Consider the following 13012-nt stretch of genomic DNA (forward strand, 5'->3'; position numbering starts at 1 on the left):
TATGACATGTGGTAAAATATGATAAAATAAAAATAAATAAAGCTATAGAAAAATTATAAAATTCTTCTTTTGATACGATAATTTTATAATTTTTTACAAAATTTATATTTCTTTACATTTTGTATAATTTTTTATGGCTTTATAAAATTTTATATTTCTATATATTTTATAATTTTTACGATTTTTATAATTTTAATTTTAATAAAATTTTAATATTTGAATTTTTTAAAATTTAATAATATTTATAGCTTTTATTTATTTTAAATTTTTATAATTTTTAATAAAAGTAGGGCTTAATTATTATTATTATTATTTTAAGTTTGATAGTCTTTTGATGCATTTTAAAATTCAAGTTCCCAATTGAGTGCAAAAAAAAAGTAGGGCTTAATTGCTTTTTTGAAAAGGTTTGAGAGTCTTTTGATACATTTTAAAAGTTTTGTACTTTCATATATTTGGAATTTAATTTTTATACTTTTACTTTCAAAATTTTAATCCTTTTACTTTTCGAATTTAAAATTTAGATCCATTAATTAACATCCTTATAATTCTTTTTATTAAATTTGTTAGTATGATATTTTAAAATTAAAAGAAATTATTCACTTGATATCCATATAACAAAAAATAAAAATAAGATTATAATTTATCTAAATTTAATAGAAAATTTAAGGGGTTAAAAGTTCTTAAAATCTCACATAACATTTTACTGAAAATAAAGTATTTAAATGAAATAGTAAATTATATTAAAATTAAAATATACCGATTAAATTTTAAATATAGAAATCAAGAGCCATCATCAAGATAAACTTTTATATAAATTTTGAAAATTTGTATGACAATATATAAACGTGTTAAATTTGAGTTGCAAAAAAAATAATGTTGAGAAAATAATCGGGCCGAATCCGAATAAATAGAAGCCCATTTTTTAAAATCTGCCATCTGTACGATGAAGTCCACGTGCCCCTCGTTTCCTTTAAAATAATAAATTAAAAAAATAAAACAAATTCATTTTCTGCCCTCCTTCCTCGCTAAGAAAAGCACATATACAGAAACCAAACTCCCAATTCCCAAAGCTCAAAATCAAAAAACCTAAATCAGATCTAACATTTTTTTATCAAAATTTACCGCAAAAGATATGGCTCTAGAATGGGTAGTGCTAGGCTACACCGCCGGCGCTGAAGCCATCATGTTGCTCCTCCTCACAGTTCCAGGCCTCGACGGACTCCGCAAGGGCTTGATCGCCGTCACACGTAACCTCCTCAAGCCCTTCATGTCGGTGGTTCCTTTCTGCCTCTTCCTCCTCATGGATATATACTGGAAATACGAGATGCGTCCAACCTGTGACGCCGATACCTGTACCCCTTCCGAATATCTCCGTCACCAGAAATCCATCATGAAGAGCCAGCGCAACGCGCTTCTCATCGCTGCCGCTCTTATTTTGTACTGGCTTCTTTACTCTGTTACTAACCTTGTTGTTAAGATCGAGCAGTTGAATCAGCGAGTTGAGAGGCTTAAGAATCGCGATTGAGATAAGTGCTGCGAATTTTAGATCTGTTGTATTTGGGCTACTTCTTTTTCTTTTCTTTTTAATAATCTTTTTGTTTGAATTTCATCTCTGATGTGTTTGGATGATTTGAGAGATTTATCTTGAAAGAATTATATGTTGTTATTATTGGATCTCTGTTATTCAATTTCGATTTGATTAAAAAAAAGTTGGGGTTTGGTTCAAGTTATCGCTATTGTTTCAATATTGACAACTGCTTTTGGAGTTGAAATTTAGGATCTAGTATCCAATTAGAACAAGTTGATTATCGTTTGGAACTTGGTTATGCAAGGCAACATGATGATCGAATGGACATAATGGAAGCTGTGATGTCCAGTGCCTCAAATTGTATACTTACCCTATAGCTTTCTACATTGGTACAGCGCCATATCATTCTCTAGTAAAACGTTTGAAATATGGATTTGAAACTAGGGCAATAATTTTTCTATACCTACTCGATGCTCTAGAAGGACGATTGCCTTACGGTAACCATTCATTCTTGAACGCCAATTTAGCTTCAATTCTTTACTGGTAAGCTCGTTATCTTTGGAGTTTTAAGCACTTGGAAGTTTGTGGGCGAACTATTTTTTTTTTTTTTCAATTTTTGAGTTCATTACTATATTTATCTTGGACCTTACGATCATCCCTTCATGAATCATGATGAGATTTTAATCAAAGATTCTGTAGCTACTGACCCTGATTGAACCTCAGTACTTCCAGGAAGGTGAGCTTACAGCTTGGGTGCTGAACCCTTTGGCCGAAGCTTTGATTCCCTTTCTGATGCCTCACTTATTCTGGTAAAACTATAATTGATCCCTTAATATATGGATGAGATCATTTTGACTGCCCATGGTGCAAGAAGATGTCGGAATCTTGAACAGCAGCATAATGATCGGTGGAAGAAGGAACAAAATGTTTCCAGTGGCAAAACCGATCGTCTCTCGGTTACTACTAGTAGCTTTGATGGTTTGTTGTGTGTGTGGGGGGGGGGGATATGAAATGAACTTAAATTTGACAGTGAAGTTTGCGAGAACCTTGTGGAACACGGCATATGTTGGCATGAATTTCTCAACGATTCTTTTCTGGGGGACCTTGGCTCCTCTTGTTCATTTAATAAGGTAGAAGGTGGCCAGTTTCAGAAGGACGTGACTTGGGCTTTGCGGAGACTGAAGTGTAAGTTGGAACTTCCGATTCAAACTCCAAGCAAAGAACTCTTCCTTTTGGAAGTGAGATTGAAGCACATATGTACACGGCCATTGGAGGTCTCGACTTGAATTTTGACAGTGTAGGGTTGGCTTAGATGTAAATTGTAAATGAGTTAAATTTTACTGGGATGCGCAGTTCTTTACGTTTATATATTCAAATTCTTCTCTTTGGTTATTTTTTCATTTCAATTTCAATTTTAATTTCAATTTCAACTTCAATGTGGATCGAAACATTCTGCGTATTCAAAACTCTAGGGATTGGCAATAAGGGATTGGCAATAAGGTAATTAGTGGATGTGTAATATCTTGATTTTGGGCCTAGTCGGAATAATGGTTTCGGGATCATAAATTCGAGATAGAAATAATTATTTTATAATTATTTTGAAGTCTATGATATGATTGTATTATTGTGTGAAAATTTCATGAAGAAATTTTATACATAAAATGATTAATTAGAAGTTAGGGACTAAATTGAATAAATTGTAAAATTTGTGTTTTAGAAGTATTTTGCATAAAATTGAATTAGATTATAGGGTAAAAATTTAAAGAATAGTAAAAAGGGTATTTTGGTCATTTAGGGATAAAATGAATTAAAAGACAAATTTTAAAATCCAAATGTGTCCATCTTTAATTCCATGGCCGAATATAGCAAGGAGAAACCATGGCTAGGGTTTTTCAAGCTTCCAAGCTCGATTGTAAGTTCGTTCTAGTCTCGTTTTTAATGTTTTTTACGTTTTTGGAGTCTCGATAACTTGCTTTAGCTTATGCTAGCAATAATTCAACCTAGGGTTCATAATTGGAAAAATACCCATAGGTGAAATTTGTGTATTTTGGTGTTTCATGATAGAATATGAGGTTTTAAATTTTGTTAGACAACTTGTGCTACTCGGTTTTAAGTGAAAACGAGTAAAAGGACTTAATCGATAAAAATACTTAATAGTCATAAGTACATGTTAGAGTGAGAATTTGATGTTGCTATAGAAGGGAAAAACGATTAGCATGTTATAGAACATAAGAAAATAGGCCGAAGTTTAATTTACGAGCTTTGGAGAAAAAGTGTAAATATGCAAAAGTTTAGAGGCAAAACTGTAATTTTTTCAAAATATGATTTTGGGTCAATTTGAATAATGTGAGTCCTAATTAGGCTATATTTTAAATGATAGAGTAAGGAAAACTGAAATTCGGGCTAAAATGGGGAAAATACCAGGTTATGGACGAAATGGTAAAAGTAGCCATTTTTGCATATGAGGTAAGTTCATATGTAAATGTTGGAAACATAGTTATTATTTTAAATGTTTTAATGTTATTTAAATGATATGATAATTATTATGAAATATTATACTTGTGATAATTGTTTGATAATATGTCAAATTATGTGATATACTTGGAAAATGTGACATACTACCGAGTATCGGTATCGGCATTCCGTAGAAGATGGTTGAGACACATGATTGGGAAAAAGGTCCCGTTGAACCTTAGGAATGGATTAGGGTACAAGTGACATGTCATTGGGATATTTGGGCATCCGAACTCGTTGAGTTGAGTCCGAGTTCGTGAGATGTAACTAGGCATTCGAGCCCGTTGAGTTGAGTCCGAGTTCACTTATGGATGCGAACGCCCGAGCTCGTTGAGTTGAGTCCGAGTTCGCTTACGGGCGGGTTACATGGTAGCTTGGCTACATATGTGGCACTTATGTGCAAACTTTCCATGTATCCGAATTATATTCCGATGTGTTCAACGGGTAAAGTTCTACTCAAATGGAGGAATACTTGATATGAAAGGGACGTATTGGTAAGTGTTGTGAAATGGATACTTTGAACAGGTATGTACTTAACCCTTGGGTTGAAAACTCAATATAACAACAATATGGTAAGATGATAAATGAAAATATGATATGAATGTCTTGGTGATGATTATGCAAATGATGTTTTATGTTTGCTTATATGGTTATGTTACTTGCTATTTGCATGTGAACTTACTAAGCATTTATGCTTACTCCTCCTTTTATTCCTTGTAGTTTTGACAAGCCAACTCGAAATCGGAAGCGGTGGAGGCTCGCTCACACTATCTCATATACCATCTTGGCATAATGGCTTGTATATTTTGGGTATGGCATGTATAACATTATAATCATTTTGTATATATGGTCTTATGATATGGTTATTGAGTGGTATGGAAATGCTTGGTAATGATTAGCCATTGGAATGGCTAATCATGATCACATTTGGTGTTATGTATGTCAAATTGCTAGCTAATCCATGGAAACCATGAAATAGATAAAATTTACCATAAAATAGATTTAGACAGCAATAGTGACGTGAACTTGAAAAATCACTAAAAATAGTAAAAATAGAATTAAATGATAAATAAGTTATGAAATTGAAGCTTGATGAGTCTATTTTCATATGAAAGAAACAAAATAGGTATATGAGTCATAGTTTGTGAGATATTTAAGTTTTTGTGGAATAGGGTCAGAGTGATCTTTGTATCACCTGTTCTGACTTTAAAAATTCACTATAAATTGTAAAAAAAAACAATTAGGAGTTTTATTTTACATGTATGAAATCCTTATTGAGTTTAGTTTTATAAGAAATAAGCGTCATAGTCATTGAAACTCTGTACAGGGAGATATCTGATTCGTAATACACAGGGGTCAGAGTAGTCGAATCCTGAAACAGGGGAGGCTTTAACTAATAAAATGTACTAATTGGCCAGACCAAAAATTCTAGAAAAAAATTAGTAGATATATATATGAGTCTAGTTTCAGAAAAAATTTACAGAATTAGATTTTGAGTTTCGTCACTTGAGATATGAATTTTTAAGAGACTATAATGCAGATTGTCAGCTTGTCTAGAAGTTTTAAAAATAAATTGTTTGAGCTGTTAAATTGATGAATTAAGTTTAGTAACACCTCAAGCTCGACTCTAGCGACAGTCTCGGGCGTGAGGGCGTTACATTTGGTGGTATCAGAGCAGGTTTAGTCGGTTCTCAGACTAACCTAGCATGTGTAAAAGTTTAGCTATACATGCCACTGATCTATGATATTGTGATGTCTTCCGACGCGTATGAGTACCGTCTTATTTAGACAGGGTACTCTCCAACCGAGCTGAGCCGACCATGTTCAATGTTATGTGAAGGTATTTGAGTAAAATTCTGATTATGATAAGTCTTGGTTCAGAAAAGTATGAATAAAAATTTATGATACATATGTGATAAATATCCATATTTGCTTAATGCTCATATGATGTGGTGTATGTGCCTTATTTGATAAGATGAACGGAATAAATAGAAAGTAGTAGAGGTATGAATAAAGGTTATAAAATTATGATACGAATGAAAATGTCCTTGTCTTGATTGGACGTCGAATGTTGATGAATGTTAATGATATATAATTTTTATGAGATAAAGGATTATAATGAAATGAACTTATCTATGTTAAATTGTTAGACTGAATTATATGATTGTAATGATATGTACATGATGATGCACGAAATGAAAGTTGTAATTGTGATGCAAATATCTGTGTTTGTTTGGCCTTATATGATGTCATGAGCATGACTTAATTTAATTAAATAAATGGATAAGTAAAGCTATCTAGAAAACATAGAATGTATGCAAAAGTATATTGTCTAAATGGGACAATAGGAAAATTGGTGTAAGCCAACATGAATGTTGCATTGCCTGAATGAATGACATGATTTTGATGATGTTGCTATGATGATGGAAGTTATGTCATATGTGTATGTATAAAAAAAAGTCGAGTCAGAGGTCCTTTAACCCCTCCCCCTTACCAAAATGGTACTTATAATGGAATTTAATGAGATTTGTATTCAATAAGTTTTCGGTTGAGAACCCAAAGAGTTCAGTGATAGAATAATTATAAGTATGATCAGAGATTGAAAATGAGCTGATAAGTAAAGTCAGAGCCAATAAAGTATTGGATTAACGTAAAGATTATTGGAGTTATACACTGTCCCAGTTAGAGAAGGAATTCTCTTTGGTAAATCGAATTACTCAGGTGCAAGGTCGAGAAAAGTGTAAATCGAAATTTATTCAGAATTGGCCATCTTTAGTGAATGGTTTAATATGAAATTTGTGATGGCAGAACTAGTTGGGGAAATGATATTTGAAATGTGAACTATCTGAGTGTGACAGTTATGACTGGACAGATTTAGCAGTCTCTTTTGAGATGTTCTATATGTTTACCCGTTCTTAGAAATATTTCTATGGCTATTGATCTTCTGATGAAATTTTTGTTATATGGGAATGTCTTCTAATTCTGGTGTTGGATGAAAGCATTGGTAGTCTGACTGGTTTATAATTTATATTCCTCTATTTCATCGGGTTTTCTATTTCATTTCGTCTGATAAGAATTGATGAGAAAATACATATGATATTATGATTCTGCTTCTTCTACTTAATGTTTCATCTGATATATATGTATATGAAGATATATTGTTCTTGTTATATTTGATTCTAGTGGGATTAAATGATGCTTTCTTTTGGACTTTCTTTCTTGAAGAATTATCGGGGTATTCTATATTTTCTCTATGAGCTTGGTTTCCGATTCTCCGACATAGTATCGTATCTTGGGTATCTTTATTCTGGATCTTTTTATTCTGGATTTCTTTATTCTGGGTTTTTCTATCTTGGATTTCTTTATTCGGTTTTCTTGTTATCTTTATTCCGTAATTTGTCAATTATGACTCATGTTCGGAGTGCATTCTTTAGCTCGTGATAATCATGTCAAGTATGACTATACTTCTGATTTGATTTGGGTGATGTGGTGATTTCAGTATTGGGATTTTTCTAATTTCTGTGTAAGGATTTGACATCAGTAAAGGCATAAGTGATAAAAGCGAGAGTTTCATTCGGTTTGGTGAATTATTTATTTGAAAGATTTCATGTAACAATTATGTCAGGATTATTTTTCCCAAGTCTGATAATAGAATTTCATTTTGTACGGATAAAAGAGTAAATAGTCTGAATGAGAAGTGTATATTTATTAGAAAGAGTTTGATATTAGTTAAAGTCACTACGAATGATAAGGTTTTCGTTTTGTGAAAGCTAAAAAGTTTATTACATGTTGACAAAGTTCGGATAGATGAGAATATTGGTAACCGAAGTGTCTGGACTAGACTAGTCTACATTGAGTAAAGACTTCCTGACTTTCAGTAATGTACTGTTGTATGAATTGTGATGTGTTTCAAGACAGTGAGGTAACGTGATAGTTTAGAGCATTCGATGTTACATGAAATCTGAGTTGTTAAAGGGGTTAAAGCCGAACATTGGAATCTATCAAAATTATCCTTGTCAGTGTTGATATTGGGATGGAAATGAGAAGGATTATTCTTGAGGCCATATCAGAATTATTTCCATGGCGGAAAGAGGAAAATGTGATGTATCCTATTGTTAAATGTTTGGTGAGATCTATAAATCATATCGGTATTGAATGAATTCCTACTCATCAAAATCATGGAATTTCAAGTCTTTTTGATTGTTGGATTTCTTAGAATTTCGGTCTCCATTGAATTAAGTTGAGATCCAGGTTTTATGTCATGATATTATGGGAAACTGAGAAGGGCTGAAATTTTAAAAACAATTAAGAAATGAATCCGTAAGCTTTCAGAATATATGAGAAATTAAAGAGATATATTGGAGGCACCGACTGAGTGAAAGTTCTTCAGCACTTAATATGAAATTGAGAAATCTAAGTGAAGACCACTTTTCCGGTAAGATTTTCGGGGACGAAAATCCCTAAAGGGGGGGAGAGTTGTAATATCCTAATTTTGGGCCTAGTCGGAATAGTGGTTTCGAGACCACAAATTTGAGATAGAAATAATTATTTTATAATTATTTTGAGGTCTATGATATGATTTCATGATTGTGTGAAAATTTCATGAAGAAATTCTATGCATAAAGTGCTTAATTTGAAGTTAGGGACTAAATTGAATAAATTGCAAAACTTGTGTTCTAGAAGCATTTTGCATAAAATTGAATTAGATTATTAATTAGAGGTCCTTAAAGAGTAATTTTACAAATTTCTAAAAAAATTTGGACAAAATGGGCTCGGAAGGGTAAAATTTAAAGAATAGTAAAAGGGCATTTTGGTCATTTAGGGTAAAATGAATTAAAAGACAAATTTTAAAACCCAAATGTGTCCATCTTCAACCCCATGGCCGAATATAGCAAGGAGAAACCATGGCTAGGGTTTTTCAAGCTTCCAAGCTCGATTGTAAGTCCGTTCTAGCCTCGTTTTTAATGTTTTTTTTACGTTTTTAGAGTCCCGATAACTTGATTTAGCTTATGCTAGTAATAATTCAACCTAGGGTTCATAATTGGAAAAATACCCATAGGTGAAATTTGTGTATTTTGGTGTTTTATGATAGAATATGAGGTTTTAAATTTTGTTAGACAACTTGTGCTACTCGGTTTTAAGTGAAAACGAGTAAAAGGGCTTAATTGGTAAAAATAACTAATAGTCATAAGTACATGTTAGAGTGAGAATTTGATGTTGCTATAGAAGGGAAAAACGATTAGCATGTCATAAAACATAAGAAAATAGGCTGAAGTTTAATTTACGAGCTTTGGGGAAAAAGTGTAAATATGCAAAAGTTTGAGGGCAAAATTGTAATTTTTCCAAAATATGATTTTGGGTCAATTTGAATAATGTGAGTCCTAATTTGACTATATTTTAAATGATAGAGCAAGGAAAACTGAAATTCGGGCTAAAATGGGGAAAATACCAGGTTATGGACGAAATGGTAAAAGTAGCCATTTTCACATACGAGGTAAGTTCATATGTAAATGTTGGTAACATAGTTATTATTTTAAATGGTTTAATATTATTTAAATGATATGATAATTATTATGAAATATTATACTTGTGATAATTGTTTGATAATATGTCAAATTATGTGATATACTTGGAAAATGTGAAATACTACCGAGTATCGGTATCGGCATTCCGTAGAAGATGGTTGAGACACATGATTGGGAAAAAGGTCCCGTTGAACCTGAGGAATGGATTAGGATACAAGTGACATGTCACTGGGATATTTGGGCATCCAAACTAGTTGATTTGAGTCCGAGTTCGTGAGATGTAACTAGGCATCTGAGCTCGTTGACTTGAGTTCGAGTTCGCTTATGTGCGGGTTACATGGTAGCTTGGCTACATATTTGGCACTTATGTGCAAACTTTCCATGTATCCGAATTATATTCCGATGTGTTCAACGGGTAAAGTTCTACTCAAATGGAGGAATACTCAAGATGAAAGGGACGTATTGGTAAGTGTTGTGAAATGGATACTTTGAACAGGTATGTACTTAACCCTCGGGTTGAAAACTCAATATAACAACAATATGGTAGTATGATAAATGAAAGTATGATATGAATGACTTGGTGATGATTATGCAAATGATGTTTTATGTTTGCTTATATGGTTATGTTACTTGCTATTTGCATGTGAACTTACTAAGCATTTATGCTTACTCCCTCCTTTTTATTCCTTGTAGTTTTGACAAGCCAGCTCGGAAATCGGGAACGGTCGTAGGCTCGCTCACACTATCTGTATACCATCTTGGCATAATGGCTTGTATATTTTGGGTATGGCATGTATAACATTATAATCATTTTGTATATATGGTCTTATGATATGGTTATTGAGTGGTATGGAAATTCTTGGTAATGATTAGCCATTGGAATGGCTAGTCATGATCACATTTGGTGTTATGTATGTCAAATTGCTAGCTAATCCATGGAAGGCATGAAATAGATAAAATTTACCATAAAATAGATTCAGACAGCAGTAGTGACGTGAACTTGAAAAATCACTAAAAATAGTAAAAATGGAATTAAAAGATAAATAAGTATGGAATTGAAGCTTGATGAGTATTTTTTCATATGGAAGAAACAGAACAAGTATATATGTTACATTTTGTGAGATATTTAAGTTTTTGTGGAACAGGGTCAGAGTGATCACTGTATCCCCTGTTCTGAATTTTAAAATTCACTATAAATTGTACAGAAACAATTAGGAGTTTTATTTTACATGTATGAAATCCTTATTGTGTTTATTTTTATAAAAAATAAACGGCATAGTCATTGAAACTCTGTACAGGGAGATATCTGATTCGTAGTACACAGGGGTTAGAGTAGTCGAACCCTGAAACAGGGGAGACTTTAACTAATAAAATGTACTAATTGGCTTGACCAAAAATTCTAGAAAAAATTTAGTAGGTAGATATATGAGTCTAGTTTCAGTAAAAATTTAGTAGGTAGATATATGAGTCTAGTTTCAGTAAAAATTCAGTAAAAATTTAGTGATAGAATAATTATAAGTATGATCAGAGATTGAAAATGAGTTGATAAGTAAAGTCAGAGCCAGTAAAGTATCGGATTGACGTAAAGATTATTGGAGTTATGCACTGTCCCAGTTAGAGAAGGAATTCTCTTTGGTAAATCGAATTACTCGGTGCAAGGTCGAGAAAAGTGTAAATCGAAATTTATTCGAATCGGCCTTCTTTAGTGAATGGTTTAATATGAAATTTGTGATGGCGAACTAGTCGTGAAATGATATTTGAAATGTGAACTATCTGAGTGTGACATATTATGATCGGATGATTTAGATCTCTTTTGAGATGTTCTATGTGTTTACCCGTTCTCAGAAATATTTCTATGGCTATTGATCTTCTGAAGAAATTTTTGTTATATGGGAATGTCTTCTAATTCTGGTGTTGGATGAAAGCATTGGTAGTCTGACTGGTTTATAATTTATATTGCTCTATTTCATCGGGTTTTCTATTTCATTTCGTCTGATAAGAATTGATGAGAAAATACATATGATATTATGATTCTGTTTCTTCTACTTGATGCTTCATCTGATATATATGTATGTGAAGATATATTGTTCTTGTTATATTTGATTCCAGTGGGATTAAATGATGTTTTCTTTTGGACTTTCTTTCTTGAAGAATTATCGGGGTATTCTGTATTTTCTCTATGAGTTTGGTTTTTGATTCTCCGACATAGTATCATATCTTGGGTTTCTTTATCCTGGATCTTTTTATTCTAGATTTCTTTACTTTGGGTTTTTCTATCTTTGATTTCTTTATTCGGTTTTCTTGTTATCTTTATTCCGTAATTTGTCAATTATGACTCATGTTCGGAGTGCATTCTTCAGCTCGTGATAATCATGTCAAGTATGACTATACTTCTGATTTGATTTGGGTGATGTGGTGATTTCAGTATTGGGATTTTTCTAATTTCTGTGTAAGGATTTGACATCAGTAAAGGCATAAGTGATAAAAGCGCGAGTTTCATTCGGTTTGGTGAATTATTTATTTGAAAGATTTCATGTAACAATTATGTCAGGATTATTTTTCCCAAGTCTGATAATAGAATTTCATTTTGTACGGATAAAAGAGTAAATAGTCTGAATGAGAGGTGTATATTTATTAGAAAGAGTTTGATATTAGTTAAAGTCACTACGAATGATAAGGTTTTCGTTTTGTGAAAGCTAAAAAGTTTATTACATGTTGACAAAGTTCGGATAGATGAGAATATTGGTAACCGAAGCGTCTGAACTAGACTAGTCTACATTGAGTAAAGACTTCCTGACTTTCAGTAATGTACTGTTGTATGAATTGTGATGTGTTTCAAGACAGTGAGGTAACGTGATAGTTTAGAGTATTCGATGTTACATGAAACCTGAGTTGTTAAAGGGGTTAATGCCGGACATTGGAATTTATCAAAATTATTCTTGTCAGTGATGATATTCGGATGGAAATGAGAAAGATTATTCTTGAGGCCATATCAGATTTATTTCCATGGCGGAAAGAGGAAAATGTGATGTATCCTATTGTTAAATGTTTGGCGAGATCTATAAATCATATCGGTATTGAATGAGTTCCTACTCATCAAATTCATGGAATTTCATGTCTCTTTGATTGTTGGATTTCTTAGAATTCCGGTCTCTATTGAATCAAGTTGAGATCCAGGTTTTATGTCATGATATCATGGGAAACTGAGAAGGGTTGAAATTTTAAGAATAATTAAGAAATGAATCCGTAAGCTTTCAGAATATATGAGAAATTAAAGAGATATATTGGAGGCACCGCCTGAGTGAAAGTTCTTCAGCACTTAATATGAAATTGAGAAATCTAAGTGAAGACCACTTTTCCGGTAAGATTTTCGGAGACGTAAATCCCTAAAGGGGGGGAGAGTTGTAATATCCTAATTTTGGGCCTAGTAGGAATGGTGGTTTTG

General features: G+C 32.5%; 1 protein-coding gene across 1 annotated transcript; it reads left to right on the forward strand.

The window, feature by feature from the left end:
- The first annotated feature begins 976 nt into the window (after nucleotides 1-976).
- Nucleotides 977-2920, forward strand: LOC108462021 (uncharacterized). The gene has a single exon (XM_017762031.2). It carries the CDS (start codon nucleotides 1133-1135, stop codon nucleotides 1523-1525), a length of 393 nt encoding a protein of 130 aa, XP_017617520.1. The 5' UTR covers nucleotides 977-1132; the 3' UTR covers nucleotides 1526-2920.
- The last annotated feature ends 10092 nt before the right edge of the window (nucleotides 2921-13012 follow it).

This window comes from Gossypium arboreum, chromosome 2 (genome assembly GCF_025698485.1).
Source record: "Gossypium arboreum isolate Shixiya-1 chromosome 2, ASM2569848v2, whole genome shotgun sequence".
Lineage (NCBI taxonomy): Eukaryota > Viridiplantae > Streptophyta > Magnoliopsida > Malvales > Malvaceae > Gossypium > Gossypium arboreum.

Bases quoted from the DNA above. Each gene is read 5' to 3' on its own strand.
- LOC108462021 (XM_017762031.2), top strand. From the start codon at position 1,133: ATGGCTCTAGAATGGGTAGTGCTAGGCTACACCGCCGGCGCTGAAGCC.